Below are 27,049 nucleotides of genomic sequence, written 5' to 3'. Positions count from 1 at the left end.
AAACTGACATTATTAGTGCCTTTATCTCAAAGTAACACACACCTACACACACACACACACACACACGGGGGTAGGGCATGGAGGAGAAGAGACATGGCAAACAGCTCAGAATCTTGAGGCCTAACCTAGTAACATGCCAGTGTATGTTTAACTGGCTGAGAAATGGAGAGCAAAGAAGGTGGATTTGGAGCATTTTCTGATCTAATTTGGGTTGTGTAAATGCATCTGCCATGTCCGGTTTCAGGCCACCAAAATCATGCTAGTAAGTCCAGAAAGGTCTTGGATGTTTCATGATTTCATCTTGTACTTCGGTATCGAGTGCTTTCCCAGCCATTCCCTCATTAACTTCCTATCATATTCTCCACTGGGACCCACTGGCCCATTCCACTTTCCTTAAGGGCCCCCACTCCACCTCTGCTTTATTCAGCACAAAGGCTCCTCCTCTGGGCTGGGTCTGGTTCTCTGTTAGAACTCACAGCTGCGTATGCTTTCCTTCAGAGCACTGACCACGTTATGTATTTATTCCTTAATGTCACCGTGTGGTATTTAGCATTGCAAGCAAACACAGCTATGAATCAATGTGTGGTCAAACTAGGTCCCAACTCCTTTTTCTCCTCAGTCTATTATAAAAGGAGCTTAGGGAATTATCAGAAAACTTCAGGGTCTGAGTAAATCCTCTTGGTCCTTATAACCACAAATATGACGGACAAGATTCGTTAAAATGTTGTTTTCAAAGCTAGAAGAAATCATTCCAAACACTTTTTCTCTGATCTCAAGATATTCTACACATGTGTTTCGTGGCACCTTGTAGAAAGTGGGATGAGATGATGGGAGAAAGTGTTGCCCAAAAGATAGAGTTCTTAGCTCACCTCACTCAGCCCTCCAGGGTTTCAGTTTTCACACTTGACCTCTCTCTCTCTTCTTTATAAGATTTCTCTTGAGTGGTTTTTGACTGTGAAAAAAATTTAAGATAGTTTTTTTCTGTTTTGTGGATATGCAAATAAATGCTCAAGGAAGTATAACATAGTGGGGAATATTCATGTCCCGTGGGGAAATGCCTCCATGGTTCAGCGTTCTCAGGTCCCTTCTCCCCTTCTAGTCTGAGTCTCAGCAAAGAATCCAATTTGCAACTCTATCACATTTTCCAAGATGTTGAGTTCTTTTGGAGACTATACCACACGAGTCTCCCATTCGTATTTGGATAACAAAGTGTTTTTCCAAAGATCACATGCATGATAAATCACAGAAGGACATTTTGAGTCCCTCCGAATCATGAACCATCTCCACTGTGTTTTTTCCCCTGTGCACACGTGAGCACAAGTGGAAACTTTGCTGCTACCTTGAGAACCAGCCCCCCTGCCGCCGCCGGTCCACACAGCCTCTCCACAGAAGATTTTCTCTAGTTTTTAAACAAATGAGGCTTGTTAGAAACTAGTTGAATACACAACATAAAACCAGGAAATAAATAATGGTCTGAATTAAAAACAATCTTGCACCTTTCTGTTCGCAACACATTTCCTACGTCCATATGCATCTGCAGTGCATGAATGTACTAGATTTCTACACTTTGATCAGAGGCTCAGGATCTGGGACAAAAACCATGACAGGGCATTTTTTTCTGAACATAGTAATTTTAATTCCTATCTCAGTGACACCACATTCTGGGCATGTGACCTCTGACTAGTGATTTTCTATCTCTGAGGCTCAATTTCATGAGGAGAAGAGCATGTGGCTTCTACAGATTATGGTAAAAGCAATATGAGACACAGTCCAGCATAAAGTAAGAGCTCAAGGGATGATCACCATATATTTCCATCAGTGAGTGAGTATTTCTATACTATGCTTCTGGGTGTGGTGATCAGATAGGGGCTTATCTATAGGTTCAGTAACATGTTTGCCTCTGACAAACACAAAACAAACTAGTTCATCTAGCTAACTAAACGTCAGGCTGAGTTCTTAGCATCTGCTAGACATAGCCTAATGCCTGTGCTGTAAAAAATAACAGATATTTATTCAAGGGGCTGACAGGATAACACATACCTGATATAAGAGCTTGTGCATTTAATTATCTCTATGAGAAAAAAAAATCTCAGCACGGTTTTGCCAGCTGCAACATTCAATCTCAGTTCTTGGAGAAGAGGCAGGGGCAGGGAGAGAGAAGAGAGGCGAGAGAGAGAGAGAGAGAGAGAGAGAGAGAGAGAGAGAGAGAGAGAGAGAGAGAGAGAGAGAGAGAGAGAGAGATCAATTCACTGGGGATCAGTGTGTCTTCTCCATCTCTCAGTTTAGACTGTAGAATGAGTGGCCAGTTGGTCACCTTTCCTCTCTTAAGCCACTACTCTCTACGAATTATTGGCCAGTTCCTCTTTCTTCTCCTGCATTAAATGATTCCAATCATTCAACCTTTCTTCCCAGGGTCCTATCTGCCAACCTTCAGTTTAATCATTTTCACTACTGTCTTCTGGGGTTTCTCCAAGTCCTGTATATTTGAATGTGTTGCTTTGTCATTGAAATCAGCCTTCTGAGCAGTTTATCCCTTTATATAGACAAAGGAAAAATGAAAGCAACTTCCAAATAGGAGGATGGTAGGTAGAAGCAAGAATAATGCTCTAAATAAGGAATTCATGGGGAACAGTCACATGCTTAAAGAAAATTAGCACTCAGTGCCACCAGTATTGGGGAGAGGGCTAAAACCAGAACATTTTTTAAATAGTGCCAACCATTCTACCCATAATTATCTAAATTGCTTTTAAGTATATGACTTTTCACAGCAAACTTGAGACTCACTATGGTTATATTTGAGAGTCTCAGAACAAGACCAACAAAATCCTTGTAATACAAAAGTTAAGGAGATCAAACAAGAATGCTAGATCGCACAAAATGCCGCTGGCCATCACGTAGACAGCTGAGCGCTTACAACATGGTTCACGGGCAATGACTTTGGCCAGTCTTGACACATGCAAAAGATCTTTCATTTGTGTTCAATCCATCAATATACTTAATATTTCTTGGGCTGAAAGTGCAGCAAATTCTAAATGACTCTTAAGAAGTGATGGATAGAGGTTAATCAAATGGATGCCGATCACAGCATGCCACCAACACAGGCAACAAGCAGCAAAGACAAAACAGAGATCTAGCGAAGTATCCCTTCCAGACATAAACGGTGACTAGCACGAAGTCTCTTTTCATACATCCTACCTGCTTTCTGTTACTGTGCTAATGAGTCTTTCCAGCATTCTGGGAGACAGCAGCACATCTCCGTGAATATGTACACAGAGGGGGGTAGGGAGGGAGGTGGGTGTCAAATCTTTAAAGAAGCTGTGAAAATTCCTACTAGCTAATAGTCTGCTGTTGAGTGCACATCTTTGTTTTGAAACCATGATTTTAGTTGTTTCAATTGTTTTCTTCCCCTTCTAAAACAATTAAAACACGTGCTTAGAGTGAAAGTCTTGGTTGGGCAGGGGAAGGGGGGGATAGAAAGCATTAATCTTTTGGGCTGACCCCAGGCAGACAGAGTGGGCCAGCTCCAGTACTGCTTCTGAACGTACTTGGATCCTCACAAGACCCTGTGTACCTGAAACTGGTTGGGCTGGCAGGTGTCTGTCAGCAGATAAGTCTAAGCACTAGGCATGAGAGAACAAGATACACCATGGGACACCGGTCCTGCCAAGTCCTTCAAAGAACCCTTTGTTCCGGGTTCAAAAGAAAGCCATGGTTTGGTGTTGTTGTCCCCATAGTACTGTAGTCACACATGTAATATAGTCTATCAACTAATGCCTTAAACCCTCAGATATACACAGCTAATATTGTGATTCTGAAGTAATCAGAAGCCAAAGATGCCCAATAAAGAGCCAGAACAGGAAACAGCCTCCTGGATTTGTCTGGCAGTAGAGAGAAAGTCTTATCAATTCTGAACAATGGTTGAGAACGTGAAGGAGGGTTTTGACAGTGACATGTTCCCAGATTGCCATGAAGTTAGTGACTTCGGCAAGTAGCTATAACCAATGACTTAACAAATTGTCACTGGTCACAACCCAGCGCTCTCTTCTTTACCCAAATGTGTTCTTCTGAGACTTAACACCAAGTGGCTCCTAGAAGCAAATGATTTGTACCATCCCTCTGCAATCTACCATGCCATAGGAAGACATATTTTATATAGTTTCAACTTGGGAAATAACTATGTGTAATAATATTAACATCCTTATATGAGGAGAGCTAAAAGAAAAAGAAACATGAGAAACCAAATAATTCAAAAAACAAAAACAGAACAAAAGATAGAAGGGAAAGAGACAAGACCTTTAAAAAAAAACCTGAGATTGGTTCCTGGTTTATTAAACACAGAGGGGGTGGGGTGGGAGGACAACACACAAACACATGTATCCATCAAAAGTGAGCAGGGGTCATGTGCTGTAAAGCTTTTTGGGACCTGAAAAAGTAAAATAAAATTCATGCTGACTTTCAAAAGCCAACCATTTGGGTTATTCCTTTTAAAAAAAAAAAAGGGGGAAAGGGAAAAAAAAGATAGCCAGCAGATTAAAGGAACTCCATTTATAAAAATCAAATGAACCTCTAACAGAGCTTGTTTGGGGACATGAATAAATCATCCATCCATGAATTATTCATTGTTATCAAGAAACAAGTTGGGGATTCCAGGAACCAGGCAGAATCTGGGGAGTGAGCAAATTCACTGTGTCTCACCCTCCACATGACATGGGTACTGTCATGTAAGGCCAACTATCAACCATGCCTGTCCTCCATTCATAGTGTACTTCATTACCCTTATACCAAGGGGGGTAAATCAAACAGAGTTTAATCCATAATATGCTCAATAAACAGACAATAAACAAACAGAGGCCTCCCTCCACCTCAGTGTGATATACATAATAAATATGAGCTATGTGTTAAAGATCAAGGGGTTGAAAGCTTGATTCTGAAGAGGTTGACTAAACTCCTTGATGACAAGCTGTTGATGCAGCCTGACCTTCTCATTCCTGGTTTGTGGTGGGCTTGCTCCTGGGAAGGAACAAGAGAGAGAGTAGAGGGGAGGCTTCCAGATGTAATGCACTAACCAATGTGTGTGTGTATGTGTGTATTCCAGGTCCAAACTGCTTTGCAGGAACTACAATAATTCCAGCTGGCATTGAAGTGAAAGTGGACGACTGTAACATCTGTCATTGTCACAACGGGGACTGGTGGAAACCAGCTCAGTGTTCAAAGCGCGAATGCCAAGGGAAGCTGACTGTGTAGGACAAATCTCCAACTGGTTACAAGCTCTATAAGGGGATGCTATGGCTTCTACACTGCACACGTTTGACACCCAACAACATGAGCAAACAAACTCCTGCCAGCTACAACAGGGTCACCAGCAAAACCTTCTGGGGTTGACAAAAGTGAATATTTTAAGAAGAGGAAATTACTCTCTCTTTCTCTTGCTATATAAAATATCCATAGCATATAGCTATCTAAACCACTTTTGTATTTTCCAATGCTTGATGGTGACTTGACGACCAAGATTTCTGGGACAAGAAAGAAAGAAAACAGACTTGGACAGGCTCCTTCCCAGATGATGCCTCTGACCTGCCAGTCCGTGTCCCTTGACTTACTCCATTTTTACTCTGCTGTGCATCCTACATTTTTTTTGTGTGTTTTCTACCTTGGGAATCTAAAGGGGTCGGATCTGACTGCACAGTAAAATTTTGTGTTACATCAGAAGTGTTTGATAAAGAAACTTTGGCGGGGGGTGGGAAGCTCCTCCCAGATAGGAAAAATGGAAGAGTGTCCAAGCCATGGCTCTCTTGGGGCAATTATGTTTGTAGGCTAAGACACAGGGAAGTAAACTGAGTCCTCTGTAGACCAAAGCCAGGAACAGGTATTTTGTCCAATCTGTTGGTGTTCACTGTTGATTCTTACCAACCACACATTTCATGCATAAAACTTTGAAACTGCCAATCAGAAACAAGTAGGTGAGTGAGGAACACCATGAATTGACTAAAGAACCTGAAGGGATAGACATTGAAAACTGTAGCGTTTAATCACCAGACTTCTTCATGACGCCAGCATTCAGTTTGGTTCATAATTAAACACATTGCAAAGCCCACCTTGTCAATGGGCAATATAAATACCAGAACCAGGGTGAACAGCCCCACTGTGAATCAATCTTTCTAAACACTTCTGACTTTCAAGATCCAATTTGGCTGAAAGCCAGTCCTATACACAGCAGTTTTTATGGTTCAGGACAGTGTTTGCCATGTTACAGTAACAACCACTCAGCCCTAACTCTAAAATCCAGATTCAGGACACTCTTTCCACCTTAAGTGCTGATGTAAATTAAAGATTAGGGTAGAGTGAGTCTTGCACAATACAATTTCATTAGTTGAACATTTTTAATGTATATATTAGATACTAAACTATTAAAGAGAACTTTTGAAGAGTCTCAAGGTTGCCCTGGTAATGCTGCTAGTATAATAACAGAAAAAAATAATAATAAAAGAAATACACAGGGTATCTGATACCACCTCCAACCAAGTGCAAAATTCACAGTTCTGAGACCACATGGCCTAGTCACTTACTCCACTATCCATCCTAAATCCCCTGGTGCAGATTTGACAGGGTCCTTAGGGAACTTCAAAGTTTTCTTCATCTCCATTCTCATTTTTCCCCCATTTTCTGCTCCCACCTCAATCTGGGTTTCAAGTGGCTTCTGTGGAGGACCATACTATACTGACCTTATCCTAATGTCAGTCTCTGATATTTGGGGCCAGATCCGTAGGGGCTCTTCTGCATACTCTTAGGATACTGAGTGGCATTCCTGGATTTCATCCACAAGGTACCAGGAACATCCATCTTGTTATCCCAACCAAATGTCCCCAGACCTTGCCAAAAGTCCTCAAGGGGTGTGGGTAGGGAACAGAATGTTACCTGGTTGAGATGCTGTATCGTTTCTGCCACATACCGTGCTGGGCAGCGCCACCTGCACACACACATGGCTTTGTTGAGCCCCTGAGCCCTTTTGGATCATACACAAACAACAATCCCCCTGGGCGGGGGTGTCAATCTCCTTCCTATGAAGTGATGTTTCTAACACCCACTCTCCGGACACCGGTTTTATTTAGTCGCATAAATTAGTTTTCTCATTTAAAATTGTCAGCCTCCCTGGAAACACCACCTGTCATCAAAGAAAGAGTTGTCATTTCCAAAATTAATGTGCTGATGAGCCAGACCTGACACTTTTACACACACTATGCTTGTGTTATGATACAAATAACCATCCTGGTGCCATCCGAGGAAGAACATCCAGCCGCCTTCCTTTAGAACACCAATTTGCTGCGAGGTTGGTGCCTTTCAGTTGCCGCTATGGATACATCATACAGACAGCCATGAATCATTCATGAGAAATTCTGCATGATTCATGCCTGTACTCAAAAGCAAAGGCGCTCCACACGTCAGCCGTGTCTAGACAGACTTGTACTATACAGCTTTCTTTGCCCTGGGGTTGCCTATTGCCAGTTCCAAAACCCCATACTCTTGGAAAGAAATAATAATAATTACCATTGCTATAACAAATGACAGGAAAAGTCTAAAACTGAAAAAAAAAATCACTAATAGAGCCATGTACCATAGACCCTTATCTATTATTAAGGAGTTACTATGTGCTTGGTAGAAATAGGGAGTGTGCAACTTGGAAGCCAAGCTACACAGGTTTTTCATCAAAGTCTGAGCCTGCTGACACTCACAGCAAGGATTCCCCAGGATCCAGTGCAACAGTTGGCAGCTGGCAGCAGATCAGTGCCCTCTGCTACAATTTGAGAAGGGGGAATTTTATTATTGTTTATGCTGGGTTTGGCCTTGCTTTCTTTGGTCTGTTTGTTATGTTTCACTACAGTGTTTCCTTTAATACCCCTAAGTACCAGTGTTTTCCCACCTTTAGGGTGAGACAAACCTAATCTGTGACAGGATTTCTCATAAAGGAGTAAACATTTAACAACTTCCTCCTACCCAGGTCACTGAGAAATTCTTTCCAAGTTCTGAACATCAGAGTTCTTCTGGTCTCATCATTTTGTTGCTGCTGTTGCTGTTTTTTCTTTTGAAGGCTTTGATTGCCTCCACACAGTCACCTCTGTGTTACCATTTCTCCTCTGCCTTTGGCTCTGGGTTTTAAATCCAACTATGTTTAAACAAGGGATCAGCATCTGGTTTGTCAGCTGATGCTTGTTAAACTGATTCAGTTTCTAAAATCTTTGAAAAATGGTGTGCCTGAAAACTAGTGAAAGAGAGAGAGATAAAAAAAAAAAACACTAAATACTAAACTGTAAAAAAGGGATTCTAGCAACAATATTTGATGTGTAAAAGAATATATTATTAAAAAATTATTTTGTTAAATATAAAGTGTGTTAACCAATGAACATTGTTTGTGGTATGTTTTGCTTCCCAAGTTTCTCCTTTCTCCAATCCTTCTTGTTCAAAGATGAACTCATGATGGCATCTGTCATCCGACAGCACACGGGTCACCACCGCTGTAACAAATTAGACTTAAGCTTTAATTCTAGTATCTGCCTGTGTGCATTTTTCATTTTTCAAAATATGAGGCAAGGCTCAGATAAACTGCAAGTAAAAGTGTTTTAGATGGTAGGCACAAAAACCTTCCCTTACTCTACATGTACTAAGCGCTAAGGTGCCCGAGTGTTCAGGCATGCCACACACAGTGCTACCTCGGAGACAACAGCTGCATCTTCAGTCTCCATGGTACACCGATGAAGAAGGAATCCTGCCTCTCATTTACTACTGAGGACATCAGAATGGAAGGAACCCAGTGCTTTCCCTGACGTCATGAGATGGGAAGTGGCTGTGCAGAAATGTATTGCAAAACATTGTAAGCCTTCAGTAAAATAGCATGAGGGTCCTTTATTTCTTCCTTGTTCTGAACCAGTGGTTACATTAAGTTAACTTTCTGTTTTCTATCTATGATATCAAACACATATCCATTCACTCCTGAAATGAAATAATCATCTTTTCAAAAGGTGATACTTTCTACAAAATCATATTGCTATCAAACCTAGCAAAATTAGTAACCTTGGGACTGTCAAATATCCAGCCCATTTCAAAGGATTATTTTTAATATGAGAAGCAAGTTTGTTTTTACAATCCAAAATGGCCTTATATTTGGTTGGTGTGCCTCCTAAACCTAAGGTATAGATTCGAATCTTGCCAACCACAGCTAAAGATTCTGACAAGATTCCTGAGTCTGTCGTTATTTAAAAATGTATACTGAGAATATCATTCTCCTAACACCCATGTTCAACTGTACCAATTGACTCCCAAGAAGCAATGAAGAATGCGCCCAGAACAAGCACCAATCCTGGCAACCAGTACCCAGACTACACGCCTTAGTTTTCTTTGTACACAAGCGCTCCTTGAGGAGGAAGAATGAAATGTCTTTGTCATGCTCCTTGAGATGAACCCACTGCCTAATGCAAAGTTATGTGGACAATATTTTATAATTGCTGTCACTTTCTACATTACTAGAGAATTGGATATATATATATATATATATATATATATATCCACTAAGAAAACATCAACACGATGTCCCCAAGCACATAAAGACACACCTGTATCTCACCTAGGCTTTCAGAAAAACAGAATTAGACTTTCTTGCACTTCAACTTTCCATACATTTCGTTTCTTACTCCCCAAGTCCTCAAAGTTTCATACGGCAGATGCCTCAGAAGCACAGGCGCGAACACTGAACCAAGGCACAGATCTGATTTGTCGATGGCATTTGACATTTCATGGTGAGAACAGTACTCTTCTAAAGAAAAGTAACTTCATGACTTTAAAAGGCAATATGTTGTCTCCGAGTCACCAAACTCACCTGGGCTTTCTGACCATATTTTTTTAAAGACGGTCTCCCTGCTAACCTTTATGCACCAAGAAGGCAGACTATTCATAAAAGTTAAATGAATCGAATCGGGGAATAGGGAGACAGCTCTGTGGGTAAAGTGTTTGCCACATAAGCAGGAGACCCGAGTTCATACCCCCATCACCTGGGCATGGCAGCCCTGTGGATAAGGAAGTGAAAACAGGAGCATCTCTGAAGCTTATAGATTGATCAGTCTAAACTGATGGGGAACAGGTGCAATAAAAAAGGGTGTGGGACAAACAGTAAGGAGGACATCTGAGCAGACTTATGGTCTCAACCTACACAGGGACCTAAATACACTGTGCACACACACCAACGCACACACATGCACCCACAGCTCCCCTCCACAGGCAACGAATTCTTTTGAATTTCTACCACTGGATTTTAAGGGTTCCATGGCACAATTTTCATTTTGACTTGTCAGAAGGTTGAGCTCATCACTCTTTCCATTTCGAATGCTAACTATCTCCCATGCTCCGCTACAAACAGGCTTTGAGGGAGCTTACTTTCAAACAGCTACACTACTAAAATTAATTTTAAGTCAAGAAGTTTTCCAATAAAAGACTTTTTCTCCAAGTAAATGATCACGTATGGCAACAGGAGTGGGAGGAGCTGGAATATAAAACTCAGCTACCAGAACTTGAGTTTCTTGGTGTGCCCGACACTATTGGCTGCCATACATAAGCCAGTGACTTCAATCATCCTCACAGCCATAAAGAAATTATTGAATGGAATTGCCATTTTTCAGACTATAACACAGAGGCCAGAGAACATTTTAGTCTTCCTAGTCTCACATGTCTAGGCAGAACTGTCTTCATAGCATAGAGTTGAAATCACGGAAGAGAAAAATAGCACAAAGTTTAAGTAAAATCTAGAAGGTCCTATTGTAGATCTGCTGCCATTATCAACACTGGAAGAACTGAATCAGAGGTGGTAGTAATCCCAGCACTCTGGGGAGGCAGGGGAGAGACAAGCTGATCTTTGTGAGTTCAAGGCTAGCCTGGCCTGGTCTACAAAGCAAGTCCAGGACAGCCAAGGCTATACAGAGAAACCTTGTCTTGAAAAACCCGCAACAAAACAAAAAGACTTGGAAGAATTAAAAAAGAGATAGACTGAGTGATACTAGATTTGAATATTGTATCCTAGGTATTATTTGGGTATATATTTAGAGAAGTGTTATTGTGAAATAGAAAAAAACGATGCTGTATTTTGAGGGTGACAAGCGATCAGAAATGATTGCATTATGAGACTACGGATGCAGACATACACTGAAAGATGCATCTGGGAAGAAAACCCAACTGTCAAGACCTGGAGAACCATACTAAGAACATTGTACTTGCTTTTTTTATTGACACTTTGGAGTAATTATAATAATATAAAGAAGGTAGCATGGCTGTATTCGTATTTTATAAACCATGGGGCATCAGAGTGAAGAACGAATTGGAGGCTGGAGAGAGGTTGGGGACACTAATGGGAGACAATTTCAGAAGCACAGGAAAGAAATAATGAGAATCTGGTCTAGTATGAGTGAGACTCAAACACAGCAGCTGGTACAACAGCACTTCATTGAGGATCAAAGGGGATGTCTGGAATGAAAACAGTCATATCATCGGCTCATGGGATTGGAAGGATGTTGTTACCAATGACAGCAATCAGTGATGGGCAACCTATGCTTTACTTGGAGTGCACCTGATCTCACTCTAGGAAACTGTGCTAAAGTTGCTAATAACTACTAGAACTTCAGGGATATGTGTGTGTGTGTGTGTGTGTGTGTGTGTGTGTGTGTGTGTGTGTGTCTCCTAGACACAACACCTGTTTGCCAACCTACTTTCATCTTGACTTGAACAATTGCAACTTGAATAGCCAAAATTCACCACTGATAAGGTGGACTTTTATATACAATATTCTTGAAAAGAAAAGAAAAGCTGTATTTCAAAGGTAAGAAAACAATTCCTTAATTGGTTTTTTTTTTTTGCAAATGTTAATCTCAAACTATAATATACCTGCATGCTGTGAGACAAAAGTACTTGTGGGCTTCTAGCACTTACCCTGGCATGTGCCCCTTTATAATACAAAAGATTGGCTCTGTTTTCTACATTGTTCACTGAGATTCCTGAAACTCAAATAAATAAATAACCAGACAAACAGACAGACAGATAGATAAAAGAATTAGTTAGATACCCACTGTAGCCATCTGGTTTTGTTTTCCTATAAAACATACAGGGCTAAATGGGTAGTTAGGATCCAAGAAGACCTTTTAATGTGAGGTCTCCAAGATATCTAACTTTCTGCAGACACAGAGAAGTGTTCATGCATGTGAGCGGGTGTACGTGCATGTGCATGCACACACACACACACACACACACACACACACACACACATACCACATGCACATGGGCTTTTTGTTGTTTCATTTCCTGTTAAATTAATCACAACACTGGGTCAGTGAGACCCATTATCTGCATTTCTCATTTATAGAGAGGCAGTTGCAGATGCAATTTAATTTGTTGACCCATGATCAATAGCAATTAATAGCATCTCTTTAATCTTGTTGAAAGGCCTATCTCTAGCTTCTGGTAGCCATCATCTCAAGGGGCAGGTATCCACACATGGAAGTTAGCTAGCATCTAGTTTCTCCCCATCACCTACTGTTTGGTGATAGTGTCCCTTTCAGAAGTCACTGTTTACTACGTGTCTTCAACCATCACTCAAGAGTTCATCTAGGCTCTGTTTTAAGGTTTCTCCCCTGATATTCATTGATCCACATACTAGAAACCTGTACTGCTGAGAAAAAAATATACTTTTTAATCCAGAAAAACTTACAGAACTTTTAAAACTGCACTATATTAATAAAACTGTTAATTACATTACTTAGGAATTTGTGTTAAAATGTGGCCAAGACAAATGCTGCAATTCAGTCTTTGTCTATTTGTCATAATTATTAAAGTTATTCCTTTGCTCCTAAGCAGCTCTTCAGCAGAAAAGTAGACACTGTGGTTGAGCTGAGTGGCAGATTCCTACTCTTAAGGAGCATGCGCTCTGACAAAACAAACAAGGCAAGTTTGTAGTAGCAGAGAGGGAAGTGCCACGCTCTAAGTGTGAACATCGATGACAGCAATATATAGACTAAAGCACGTGGGAAAGCTTCCTGGGAGACATTACTTGTTTGAGCTTTAAAAGAAGAATGCACCCGCAGATAAAGGATGGAGGGAGTGGGCAGTGTCCTCTTTCAACTTGTAAGGGGGAGTTTCTGCTGACAATGCTTGGGACATGTAACGACCCCATTTTGCTAATAATGAACTCTGTTCAAATCAGTTACCATGTACCTGGCACAAAGCCAGGGTCTTGAAACAAATCAAAAGAGGAAAAATGGATCATTTCTCTATTGTGGGAGAATCATTTGTCTTGTCACATCAGCTATCTTTTTCCACAGCCCTTGACTGACCAGTGGAATTCTCTCTCCTCTGACTTCCTTGGGTACTGAGTGCACCACATTTTGCCAGAGTTTGCTTGAACATCTCTATAGCTTACAGTTATTTTGTTTCAGTGGTATTTTCACTGTTGGTCTCATCAGCAAGTGTCCTATGCAGTATCAGGTTCAATTGTTGGATGGAAGATATGAGTAGCCTGTTAAAGCCTTAGAAAGGAGTCAAGGAATACATTATGCTACCAGAATCCCCTTTTAAATGTGTGTAAATGGTATCAGGGTGGTTACCTGCTCTGTGAACTCACAGGATTAGTTTTAAAATCAATGGCCAATGTACTTCTTGTGTGATAGTTTCACAAGAAAATAATTTTAAAAATATGCTAGGCAGCATTTTATATATAACTGTTGAGGTTAAGTGGCTATGTAAATATGAGCTATATAATGTGTAAGCTCCAAGTACAAGATATCTTTGGTACATATGTGTGTGTGTATATATATATATATATATATATATATATCTGTATCTGTATAAATAGTAAAAGCATATGTATAGAATTGTAAAAGGCTATGACTATTATGGTGCAGTGATGGTTCTGTCATTAAGGCCAAAAAAAAAAAAAAAAAAAAAAAATGGTGCTTCCATCCATATCCTACCCTATTCTTTCTCTTTTGTACCTAGCAATTGCAGCCTAGTCTAGCTAACAGTAATTCTTATCTCACCTTTGCTTTGCTGTGGAGCATTTCATTAGTTCTGCTTGTTCATAGATTTAATTTCCCATCCCTAATCATTTGTGGCTCCTGTGGTCCATCGATTTCAGAAGGAGGCAGAGAACATGAGCAAAGGAGAGTTACAGAGTTGGGTAAAAGCCAAGCTGTTGGAGGGTGGGTCGGGGGGAGTCTAAAATCACTGCAGTAACAGTGAAATTTATGTATAAAAAAGAATAAAAAGCGTTTCTTATTAAATGTGCAAACTGCTAAGCATATGGTTGGGAGTTTTGTTTTGTTTTGTTTGTTTTGCTTGCTTTCATTTGGGGTTGCCTTGCCTCCTCATTCAACCAAATAAATATTTGCCCTTGAGTGGGTTTCTTTTCCACTCACCTGTCCGATCTCCTAATCTGGCGAGGTCTTGCAGGGTGCCATTCTCACCAGGTGAGCATTTCCCTGGGCATCCAGATGTGTGACAAGATTCTTTCACAGAGCTAGAAGAGAACCCTCTCCGAGCCACTTCGTTTGTTTACGGAAGGCATTCTTGTATCCTGTTGGTTGGGCTGACAGTAGCTTTCAGATCTCCAGAGACCCCTGAAATGTTCCAGGAGTTTCTCAACACTCAATTGCATGTTTGTTCGGTGTGACGAGTATTCTGCTGTCAGGAATGTTAACTTTAATTGCTTGGTTTTGCCTTGGATCCCTACCTGCACCCTTGAGTTCATGAGTTACTGAGTACATAGCGTATTCTGGATTTACATAGAAGGAAAAGAGGCCCTTGTGTTACTTGTAAGTGAGAAAAGAGCCACCCAGGGTCCCATTTCCCTCTCCCATTCCTCCAGCAAAATGACTTGTCGTGGCAGTCAGACCACTGCCTACCTATACTCTGGAGTTAGAACCTGTATGATAGCTTTGGAATATCATGATCTGGTGTTCATTTTTCAAAAAACAACTTGGATTCCAGTTGTCCTCCAAGGAACTGGAAGTCCAGGCTCACAGCAGCAGCACTGCAAGATGATGCACTTGTAAAAACGTAACTTTAAAAATGGCACAGTGCAAAGAATTATAATATTTCACACCCACCAATGTAGCATGCAATGATACATTTTCCTCTTTGCACCATACATATAAACCCAGGGCACACATTTGTGATCGCATGTCCCTGCCCCATTGATTTGATCTTTCGGAAGAGAAGCCAGTCATCAAAATCATATGCCTACTGAAACAATGTCAACTCAGAAAACCACTCTCTGTTTACCACGCAATCTATACTTCTGCGCATATAGGCTCAGAGCATTAGGATGTTGCCTAGGACCACACTGCTTATTTCACTGTCTTCTAGAGACATGAAAGGACATCTTAGAACTGCACCATGGTTGCACTGATGTACAGTTAGAAAAATGTTCTCTAGGAGCTGGCAAGGTAGCTCAGTGGTTAAGAGCAGTTGTTACGCATCCATGAGGACTTGAGTTCAGATCCGCAGTACAAAGGGGAGGGGGACATGGCTTCCCTTGTGTCTGTAACCCCAGTGTGTGAAAAGTCAGAGACAGAACGGTCATGGAGCCCTGCTGCCTGCCAATCTAACCAAACAACGTGAGTTTCAAGGTCAGGGAGAGAATCTGCCTCAAAGGAATAAAGGAAAATATAATAGGCCACCCAGTGTCCTCTTCTGACCGCTGCACACTCTCATCCACACACATGCATACACCATACTCCCTCACACAAGATTAGAAAAGCAGTTTTAAGGGAAAAAAAAGGAAGGAGGAAAGAGGGGGACAGAGGTACTTTAACCCTCTTCTCAGACACACAATGAAATACAAAGTTTGTAAATTGATTAATTCGAACAATTGTACATTTAGTATCATAAGAACTGGGATTAAACTCAATAATCTGGTCAAAAGTAATCTGCATGGAAACACTCCATACTTTGCTTTTATGAGTTAGTTCCCTCTGTAGATACATTATAAAACAGGATCACGTGGTGTTATCTTGAGAGACCAGCTGCTTTCACTTAGCACAGTGCCCTCAGGGTTCACTTCCACTACCACATATTGGGGCACCACCTTCCTTTTTGAAGGCTGATTCTTAGCCCATTTTATGCACATACCTTTTCTTTATTCATTTATCCACCAACCAATGGACACTTTAGATTGTCTTCATTTGCCTATTGTATCTCATCCTGTAATAAAAATGGGCACCAATGAGTATTTTTAAACTTTTAATTGAGTAACATTAATGATACAGAAAACCAAACACTATAAAGCATACTTATAATGTTGGACATATAATAGAATGAATGAGTCACAGGTACCCCACATGTCTTCATGTGTTCCTTATCAGTTAATATCATCACCACTATAGCAGGTATCTCTACTAGGCATGGCTGAAATAACAGCAAAATGTGTTTTTTGCCTGGCCTGAAACCCTCTGGAAATACACATACACACACACACACACACACACACACACACACACACACACCCCTTCCAAACTTGGTATCTTTCATTAAACGTTTTGTTAAAATATCAACCTTATTCCTTTTTTTCTCATGAGAAATGGGATTTGATTTTATTATCCCTTCATTTCCAAGGTGAAGTGTAATTATTAATATTTAAAAATTGAAATGTCATCCAAAGATCAGAAATTATGAAGAAATCAGGGAAACCTCTGCAACCTAATTCTTTTTCTTTCCAAGGGAATTTTAGTGCATATGTTAATGCAGTAATCTGCAGGCCGCCTGCCCTGGCAGGGCTCCTGAGCTAGGGTAAGTGTGGGCCTGACTCTCTAGCTTTGGAGAGGGCTTATCCTTCACTGTAGTATTTGGAGCTGGATCTGTTCCACATCACTTTCTCAACTTCCTTCTTCAGTAAAGTCTTTTGCTAGCCTGGAAAGAGAAACGAGACTGCCTGACAATTGAGCTCAGAAAGGTCAGATCTGAGAGAGAGAGAGAGAGAGAGAGAGAATCATTGCATCCACAGGAGTGTCACTGGAGCCTGAAGAGATCCAAGAACAGCTTATCCTAGCAGCCAGTGTGAGCCTTGCAGTCTCTGCCTTACCTACCCTGTGGGCAACACCTCTGGCAAGGCCTCCCCAATGGCTCCGTTTTCTGTCCTTCAGTCCTAATTCCTCCATGGAGAATACTAACCTCACACCCAGATTGGACCAGATCCCTGCTGATGTACCCCACAGTTTTCCTGAACTGTTCTTGAAAAAACACATGACACCATAAGAAATTACTCTTAAGGGATAAAAGAGCTCCCTTGCAACAGGGCCCATAGCAAGGCCCTGGGCACACAGGAGACAAGAACTAGCTCTTGAATAAACAGGTTAATGAGGAGAAGGAAGTAGATAAATACCCTAGGCATCCTCAAAACACACAATTTTACCTCTGAATCTTTTGACTTTTTCCTTCCTGTTGTTCTTCATTCGGGAGAAATATGTAATTATTTCTAAACTAATCAAAAAAGAACTCTCCAGTGAGCATAAAATTACATTTGAATTTAATAAGCACAATAGATTTCTCATTTCTAGAAATGTGCATGCTATAGTTTCCTTAAATTAAAGGTCCAGCTTAGTGCTGAGGGCCTGAAACCCAACAAATAAACGGAAGGTCTACAAGGCAAGCACATTTGATCAGAAAGATTTATGTTAATACACCCCACGCAAAGGAGTCTATCAAAATGACGTTTCATAAAAAATGTGCAGTGTGTGTACACTCTCCCTCACATCAAGTACTAATAGGTCCACCTAGGACGAATCATTCGGCAGAGAGAGGAGATGAGATAGGCGGTTTTTCATTTGTTACTTTTTATGTTCACCTACTGTTTCTTCCAGGAAGTTAAACTATTTCTAGCTGCGCTTCAGAGAGTCTTAGAGTGATCAAGGGAGAACATTCATTCACAGCATTTTGGTTTTCTTCCTAAGTGACACTAATAGATGCATGAGGAGTCCAGTGCTTGCAAATATAGAAGCCACTCAGCATCCTGCAGTCCTTATGTTTGTCTCTTTTCTATTCTCTCTGTCTCTGTCTCTGTCTCTCTGTCTGTCTGTCTGTCTGTCTGTCTGTCTCTCTCTCTCTCTCTCTCTCTCTCTCTCTCTCTGTGTGTGTGTGTGTGTGTGTGTGCGTGTGTGTGTGTGTGTGTTCTTTAACCAATGGTCAGTCTCCCCAGCCCAGCACATTTTTTAACAAAGTTTCCTTCTTATGTGAGAGATTCCAAAATTGAAATGGGGTTCACTCTGGAGTCTGTGAATGACTTGATCTGACAGTCATTAGTTATTAGCAATAATGTACAAATAAATTTACATGTCTGATATATCAAACATATTTAGAAGTACTTATTATTATGTGTGACATCAACAAAACATACGACCCTGGAATTTTACCTGGTTCCCAGAAACTGGTAGGCTCTATCTTCAAATTTTCACTTTGATTTTAGTGTGTTCCCGTCAGGAATTTTTAACATGATGATTGTTCTTACTGCCTGTTTTTAATCTACAGTTGACATGGACACCATCTCATTAAGAATTCTCTCAAGGTTTTTCATTAATCTACTCAATTATACAAAACTCTCAGCCAAAGGAAAGGGAATGCCATGTAAAGCTACTGAACGTATTAATTTAACTCTAAGACAATTTAGCATTCTTAATTATTAACCACATGGAAGGCATTTGGGTTTGATGCTGTAAATCCAAAGGTGAATACAAAATGGACTTTTTCTTTAAAATTTTGTAGTCCGGTGAAGGAGAGACAAAAATTGCCAATAAAATTTCAGCGCATAGAAGTTTGCATGCAATGCGTAGGAACATGAAAGAGCATTTACTATTTCAAATTGGGCTTGAAAGGGGGTTTTCTGGGAACATAAAAGGTGTTGAGTCTTGATACAGGAGCAAAGGCTAACTTGATGAGGAGATACAGGTGAGGGCGCTTCATGAATAAAGATGTGAGGTGTGAGGCAACACTGCACTTGTGAAAAGCTTGCAGCACAGACACAGTACCTCAGACTGATACTGCAAGCGAAGGAGACAGCTGCAGACCAAGTCAGAAAGGACTTTGTGCACCTCTCCAGAAGCAGCGTTTCAGAGTGCAGGTGTTAAGAAATCATCCGGAGTTTTTAGATGGGAGCTATATAAAGAAACGTGTCATTCTATGAGGCCATAGTCTCATTGATACCTAAACCTCACAAAGACTCAACAAAGAAAGAGAATTTCAGACCAATTTCTCTTATGAACATAGATGCAAAAATACTAAATAAAATACTTGCAAAACGAATACAGGAGCACATCAAAGATATCATTCATCATGACCAAGTAGGCTTCATTCCAGGCATGCAGGGATGGTTTAATCTACGGAAATCCATCAATGTAATCCATCATATAAACAAACTGAAAATAAAAAACCACATGATTATCTCCTTGGATGCAGAGAAAGCATTTGATAAAATTCAACACCCATTCATGTTTAAAGTTTTAGAGAGATCGGGGATACAAGGCACTTTCCTCAACATAATAAAGGCTATATACAGCAAGCCAATAGCCAAAATCAAAGTAAATGGTGAGATACTCAAGGAAATTCCTCTCAAATCGGGAACAAGGCAAGGCTGCCCACTCTCTCCATATCTCTTCAATATAGTACTCGAAGTTCTAGCCAGAGCAATAAGACAACAAAAGGAGATCAAGGGTATCCAAATGGGAAAGGAGGAAGTCAAATTATCCCTCTTTGCAGATGATATGATAGTGTACATAAGTGACCCTCAAAACTCCACCAGAGAACTCCTAAAGCTGATAAACACCTTCAGCAAATTGGCTGGATACAAAATTAACTCAAAAAAGTCTGTAGCCTTCCTATATACAAATGACAAGCTTACAGAGGAAGAAATTAGGAAAACCACACCCTTCACATTAGCCACAAGCAATATAAAATATCTAGGAGTTACCCTAACTAAGCAAGTGAAGGACTTGTATGAAAAAAATTTCAAAACTCTGAAGAAAGAGATTGAAGATGACCTGAGAAGATGGCGTGATCTTCCTTGCTCATGGATCGGGAGAATTAACATAGTAAAAATGGCCATCCTACCAAAAGCAATCTACAGATTCAATGCAATCCCTATCAAAATAACTACACAATTTTTTAAAGACATTGAAAGTTCAATTCTGAACTTCATATGGAAAAACAAAAAACCCAGAATAGCTAAAACAATCTTGTACAATAAAAGATGCTCCGGAGGAATCTCCATACCTGATCTCAAACTGTACTATAAAGCAATAGTACTTAAAACAGCATGGTACTGGCACAGCAACAGGCTGGTTGATCAGTGGAATCGAATCGAAGACCCAGATATGAATCCACACACATATGGTCACTTGATTTTTGACAAAGAAGCCAAATCCATTCAATGGAAAAAGGATAGCATCTTCAACAAATGGTGCTGGTCTAACTGGAGGTCTATGTGTAAAAAAATGAAACTGGACCCATATTTGTCACCTTGCACAAAACTCAAATCCAAGTGGATTAAAGACCCCAACATAAAACCAGAGACACTAACTCACTTAGAAGAAAAAGTGGGAAAGAGCCTGGAACATATTGGCACAGGAGACAACTTCCTGAACAGAACACCAACGGCCCAGGCCTTAATGTCAACCATTAATAAATGGGACCTCATGAGGCTGAGAAGCTTCTGTAAGGCAGGAGACACTGTCAAGAGAACAAAGCGACAGCCTACAGACTGGGAAAAAATCTTCACCAACCCTACATCTGACAAAGGTCTAATATCCAAAATATATAAAGAACTCAAGAAATTAAACACCACCAAACCGAATAACCCAATTGAGAAATGGGGCTTGGAACTAAACAGAGAATTCTCAACAGAGGAGTATCAAATGGCTGAGAAACACTTAAAGAAATGCTCAACCTCCTTAGTCATCAGGGAAATGCAAATCAAAACAACTCTGAGATTCCATCTTACACCCATCAGAATGGCTAAGATCAAAAATTCAAGCGACACCACATGCTGGCGAGGATGTGGGGAGAGAGGAACACTCCTTCATTGCTGGTGGGAATGCAAACTAGTACAGCCACTTTGGAAATCTATCTGGTGCTATCTCAGAAAAATGGGAATAGGGCTTCCTCAAGACCCAGCTATTCCACTCCTTGGAATATACCCAGAAGATGCTCCAGCACACAACAAGAAAATTTGCTCAACCATGTTCATAGCAGCCTTATTCATAATAGCCAGAACATGGAAACAGCCTAAGTGTCCCTCAGTAGAAGAGTGGATAAAGAAACTGTGGTACATATACACTATGGAATACTACTCAGCTATTAAAAACAAGGAATTCCCGAAATTTGTGGATAAATGGATTGAGCTAGAAATGATCATAATGAGTGAGTTAACCCAGAAGCAGAAAGAATCAAATGGTATATACTCACTTATATCTGCATACTAGCCCAAGGGACATGTCCCACGAAAGCCTTCACTTACCAGGAAACTGGGACAGAGGGGAAGGCATCCTATTGGGACTCTAAATGAGAGACGCATGGGAGAACAGCAAAATAAAAGGATCCAGAGGGTCCTAGAAATCTACAAGTAGAACAATATGATAGGCAGATTTGGGCCCAGGGGTCCCGCTCAAACTAAGGCACCAGCCAAGGACAATACAGGAGGTAAACTTTAAACCCCTTCCCAGATCTAGCCAATGGTCAGAATATTCTCCACAGTTGAGTGGAGAGTGTGATACGACTTTCTCACAAATTCTGGTGCCTCACATTTGACCATGTCCCCTGGAGGGGGAGGCCTGGTGGCACTCAGAGGAAGGACAGCAAGTAGCCAAGAAGAGACTTGATACCCTATGAGAATATATAGGGGGACGTAATCCCCCTCAGGAACAGTCATAGGGGAGGGGAATAATGGGAAAATGGGGGGGGGGGAGGAATGGGAGGATACAAGGGATGGGATAAACATTGAGATGTAACAAGAATAAATTAATAAAAAAAAATAATAAAATAAAATAAAACACACACACACACACAAAAAAAAAAAAAAAAAAAAAAAAAAAAAAGAAACGTGCACCTCAGAGAAATTTCTGATCTTCCTCTGGAGATGGGAAAAGAGATACTAAACTAAGATACAGTGTGTCAGCTGTATAGGGGAGAAGTGGGGGAAGGAAAGAAAGAAGGGGAAGAGGGGGTATTTACAATAGAACATCATCATACAGGTAAGGTGGACCATTTGAGCTAAATCTAGGCAATGGCGTGAGGACTTGGAGGTTGCCTGAGTAAGGCTGCCCTGTGGAAAATATCATACGAGGAATGACACCTGCACCATGGTAGAACAGTGGGCTTGGGTTTGTCAGAATACCAAGAGCTAAATGTCATATAGGCTGGGTTGTGTGTTACAAAAATACATTTACGCATCTCCCTCTAGTAGCCCACTGATGTATGAATTTCAGGTTCAAGGCTTCACTCAAAATAAGGATACAGGTTAGGTTAAAGTTCAGTATGTTAAGTTCACTAATAGATGTTTGAACTGTGAAGCAGGTGAGATCATATAAGAGAAGACTAGAAATGCATTGATATTAATAGCATACAGAAACAAGTCAAATGAAGATATGTTATAACTATGATTGGATGATCATAAATACTGCATAGTCATCCATATTTCCACATTCTCCTCATGCTAAGACTCTTAGTGTTTCCAATCATAAAAATATTCATTAAATCTTGTACACCTATACTTAAGAGAAGCAAAGCCAAGAACTAATGACGGGTTAATGGTGAGCAGAATTTAAGTGGCCTGAACGAAAATTGATTCTCGCTATTTTAGAAATATTCAGCATAATGTTTTAGTGCTATATATTGTAGACAGATACATATATTACTGGATAAAGGGCATATGAGCAGCATATCCTTACACAAATAATTCTTACCTATAGGTGCTGCAATGCTCATTTCTCACTCCATTAGGTTCAATTTAATGCATATAGAACATGTCTGGAATCAATAGGACTTTAAAGGTTTCATTTCCAGTTTTACTCAGATTGAAAAAATGTGTGTAGTGCTCTTTATATTTCTAGTCCTTGAGCAACTTGAGCAACAGGCCCCACAGGAAACATGACCTTGTAAGTCAAGATGCTATGATACCCAAAGAACCAGTTCTCATTGAATTTTGTGTCTCTCAAATTTGATTGGCACACCCGGAATGTGAGAACAGAAGTGGTACAGTGGGACTAATTTAGGTTGCAGATGTAGAACTCTTGCCATTAAATTTTCCTGAACATTCACAAAACCCAAGGTTGGTATGCTAGCTTCTGAGTCATCTCATAATTTTGTATTGTTCACAAGAAACAAAAATAAAGAGCGTTATTCTTTTCAGGGTAAAAAGGTAGCATATATGGGTGATGTGGGTCCCATTTCTACTGACATAGGGAGTGCACTCTGTGCTCTCTACCTGTGAATTCTGCGTCTGTGGGTTCACCTAACAACAGATGGGGAAAAATGTTAATATTATCTATACTGAACATAGACAGACTTTTATAAATGCCATCATTCCTTAAACAGCACAGTATATCAACTCTGCACCTGCCATTTACATTGTTAAGCACTATAAGAAATCTAGAAATTACTTGTACATATTAGTACGAAGGATAGGAATAGGTTATATGCAGGTAAGTGATTTTATGTAAGGAATGTGATCAGCCACGCTTACTTATATCCATAGGAGGTCCCAGAAGAATTCTTCACTAGTACCAAAGTATAACTACACTTCCTGAAGAAGGAATAGCATGGATAAAAGCACATTTCTTCACTTCTACAGTAGTTGTCCACCTACAAAGGTAGCAGACACCAATGCTTTTGTCCAGGTGGCAGACCCCTACATTGATCTTTGTTAGTGATGGGTGTGCATATCTCATCTGTGCTCACCATCAATCTCATGCAATGATTTGCTAAATGCATCTTATGATCATACAATGGTTCACAATTGAAACATGTTTTTTACTATATTTTATTGATGTATTCATATTACATCTCAATTGTTATCCCATCCCTTGTATTCTCCCATTCCTCCCTCCCTCCCATTTTCCCCTTACTCCCCTCCCCTATGACTGTGACTGAGGGGGGCTTCCTCTCCCTGTATATGCTCACAGGGAAGAAGAGACTTGAAACATGTTTTGCAATAGGATATTTAATTTATATTTAAGAACTACTGTCCTGGCAGAGCAATACTATTATTGCATCAGCTTATTGAAGACAGTTTCAAGAGGTTAAGGAATTTGCACAAAAATTGCATACTTAGTAAATTGCAGAACTCATCTCAAAGCTAATTGCTTTCCACCTTTTAAGCAAGTGCTAGACTCATTCTATGCTGTGTGTCTTATGAGAAAAGCAAGCTGTGGAGGTCATAAGCTGAGGCTGAGGTCATACTCAGACTAGTGGCTGGTGGTGTAGAAGAAATGTTGTCCCTGGTGCTTTACCATTCTCCCAGAACCCTTTGTCTCTCCACAGCACTCCACGTCCCAGACTTGGACTTTGCATCCTCAAAATATATCAGTGTCCACTTGATTTTCATCTTCTCCTAGGGGTCAATTTTCTATCACTCTTTCGAGAGACTCAAATGTGACATGTGCGTTGAAGATTCTGCTTAATTTTCATGAGCTCATTTATTATTCTCTCCTCGAGCTATCAAGACACAGCCTTGATCCCACACCTGCCCAGCACCTATTACAATGTGTTGCAGTACCTCATGTCATATATCCTTCCTAGGGCAGTGAGCCCCCAAAGACAAGTAGTTATTTTCATCTTCGAATCATCCACAGTTTGAAGAAGAGACTGGCATACAATAGACAGCCAATAAATGTTGGGTGAGTAGGTGTGAAAACTCAACTTATAGTGCTGTTGATAATCTACCCAGTACCAGCAGAGGAGAGGCGAATGTAGATGTTAGGGTACTTATCAAAGAGCGGCCAGTGCCAGCTGAATATCATTTATCCAAAATGTTCAAGGTTAGAAGCACTAAGATTTGAGGTTTGATTGATTGATTGATTGATTGATTGATTGATTTTGAAGTGTTTGTATCTCAGGGTTTTATTGCTATGAAAAGAAAGCATGACATTGGTAACTCATATAAAGGAAAAGACTTAATTGGGACTGGCTTACAATTCAGAGGTTTAGTACATTATCACCATGGCAGGAAGCTCAGCAGCACATAGGCAGAAATGATGCTGGAGAAGGAGCTGAAAGTTTTGTCTTGATCCACAGGCAGCAGGAGAGACTGCCACACTAGGCATTGCTTGGGCATCTGACATTTCAAAGCCCTTAATAGTATCACTCACTACAGTCATATGGGGGTCACTTTCAACCAACTATAGTTTGCATATATAAGGAGAAAGTTTATGAGTGGAACCCAAGCCTAAACACGGAACTCATTTGTATCATACACAGGTCATGCACACAGCCTGAAGGCACTATAATTATACTCAGTTGTCTTGGTGAGTTTATATTTTGACTACACTCTGTCCTTGAAGTATTGAATTTTCCAGTTGGGGATTGTGTGTTAGCATTCAACAAAGTTTGGATTTGGGAGAATCCTGCATTTCGGTTTTTAGATTAAAAATGTTCAGCCTGTACTGACTATAAATTAGTGACTCTTTTACAATGCATGGTAGACAATGTGGTAGTCACAGAGGGAGGAATTCAGGGATGGTAATGTCCCCGTATTACTTTTCTCAAATCATATCACACAGACATCATCCAAAACCAAATCAAATTATTTCAAGGAAATGAATATTTACAGTGATTTATTTTTGGTTTTTCAAGACAGGGTTTCTCTGTGTAGCCTTGGCTGTCCTAGACTCATTTTGTAGACCAGGCTGGCCTCACTTTGTGACCAGGCTGGCCTCGAACTCACAGAGATCAGCCTCCCTCTGCCTCTTTGCGTGTTGGAATTACAGGTGTGCTCCACCACAGCCAGCTAGTGGATTTTTTTTTCAAAAAACAGGGTCTTGCTAGGTAGTCCTGGATGGGCATAGAACTTACTTTGTAAAGCAGGCTGGCCATGAACTTAAAACAATGCCGCTGTCTCTGTCTTCTGAAGACTGAGATCACAGGTGCGTTCCACTACGCTGAACCATAGTATGAACTTTAAATACTACAAAGGAATACTTCCTGGATCCTCTACATAGCCTTGAATTCACCGTTTCAGAACATTTTACAATGACAGTTGGTCTCCAGAATCATAGCCTACTAAAATTACCCACATTCCCTTTCTATATCCAATCCGTAAGTTTGGTGCTTTCAATTTTATATCAAGCCATATGTCTTATTTCATCACATATATTTTACATACATATGAAAAAATCAGTTGTGAGTACTTGATGATCTATAATAAAGGCCATCTTGATGGTGTAAAATAAAGAAGCACAATGACACTGAGATGTCTTCATGAGAGAGCAGCAACAACTCAGGGCCAATTAGAGATCACTAGGGAAAACTCAGAACAGCAGATGTGAAATCTGCAAATGTAAGAGTTTAATAGACACTGAGGGCCAGTTGCATAAAGACACTGCATTGAGTGCTATGGAGAATTCAACATGCATAACTGTATCTGTTGTGGACATCCTAATTAATTAATTTACCACCTCTACCCTCATAATTATTATGTGGGGTGTCATTTTTATCTAGTAGAACCTTCTCAAGAAACACTTTAAAAGCTTTGAGTTAACATTCTACTTTGAGTTAGCATAACCTTCTCTGACACTCTCATACATAGAGCTGACAGCCTTGATATTTTAAAACGGCTAAAGACAAACTTAAACAAAACATCCACTATCTGGAAATAGAGTACTTTAAAAAAAAAAAAAAAAAGAGGTAAGTGGAGACATTAGACCCTGAATCAACAGACCCAGAAATGCTCAGAATATATTCATTCATGAGTGTGTGCTCATAGTAAAATTTCCCCAGAAATCAGCTGGTGAAAGGCTTCCTACCAAGGCTCTCTCCTCTCCAGTGT

The 27,049-nt window shown here is 40.3% G+C and overlaps 1 protein-coding gene across 2 annotated transcripts in view; it reads left to right on the top strand.

Annotated features, from left to right (window-relative positions):
* The window catches only part of Vwc2l (von Willebrand factor C domain containing 2 like), a 206,390-nt gene that overhangs the window by 144,609 nt on the left and 34,732 nt on the right, over positions 1 to 27,049 (top strand). Inside the window, exon 4 of one of the 2 annotated variants that reach the window (XM_051154137.1) lies at positions 5,096 to 6,641. The exons of the other annotated variant lie outside the window; for it this stretch is intronic. Coding sequence (XP_051010094.1) covers positions 5,096 to 5,244 — 149 coding nt within the window. The 3' untranslated portion in view covers positions 5,245 to 6,641. Of the gene's footprint in view, positions 1 to 5,095; positions 6,642 to 27,049 lie in introns of those variants that run through there. 2 annotated transcript variants of the gene reach the window in all.

This window comes from Acomys russatus, chromosome 12 (genome assembly GCF_903995435.1).
Source record: "Acomys russatus chromosome 12, mAcoRus1.1, whole genome shotgun sequence".
Taxonomy (NCBI): Eukaryota; Metazoa; Chordata; class Mammalia; order Rodentia; family Muridae; genus Acomys; species Acomys russatus.
The sequence above is the reverse complement of the archived record's forward strand: the minus strand, read 5'-3'. Positions and strand labels throughout refer to the sequence as shown.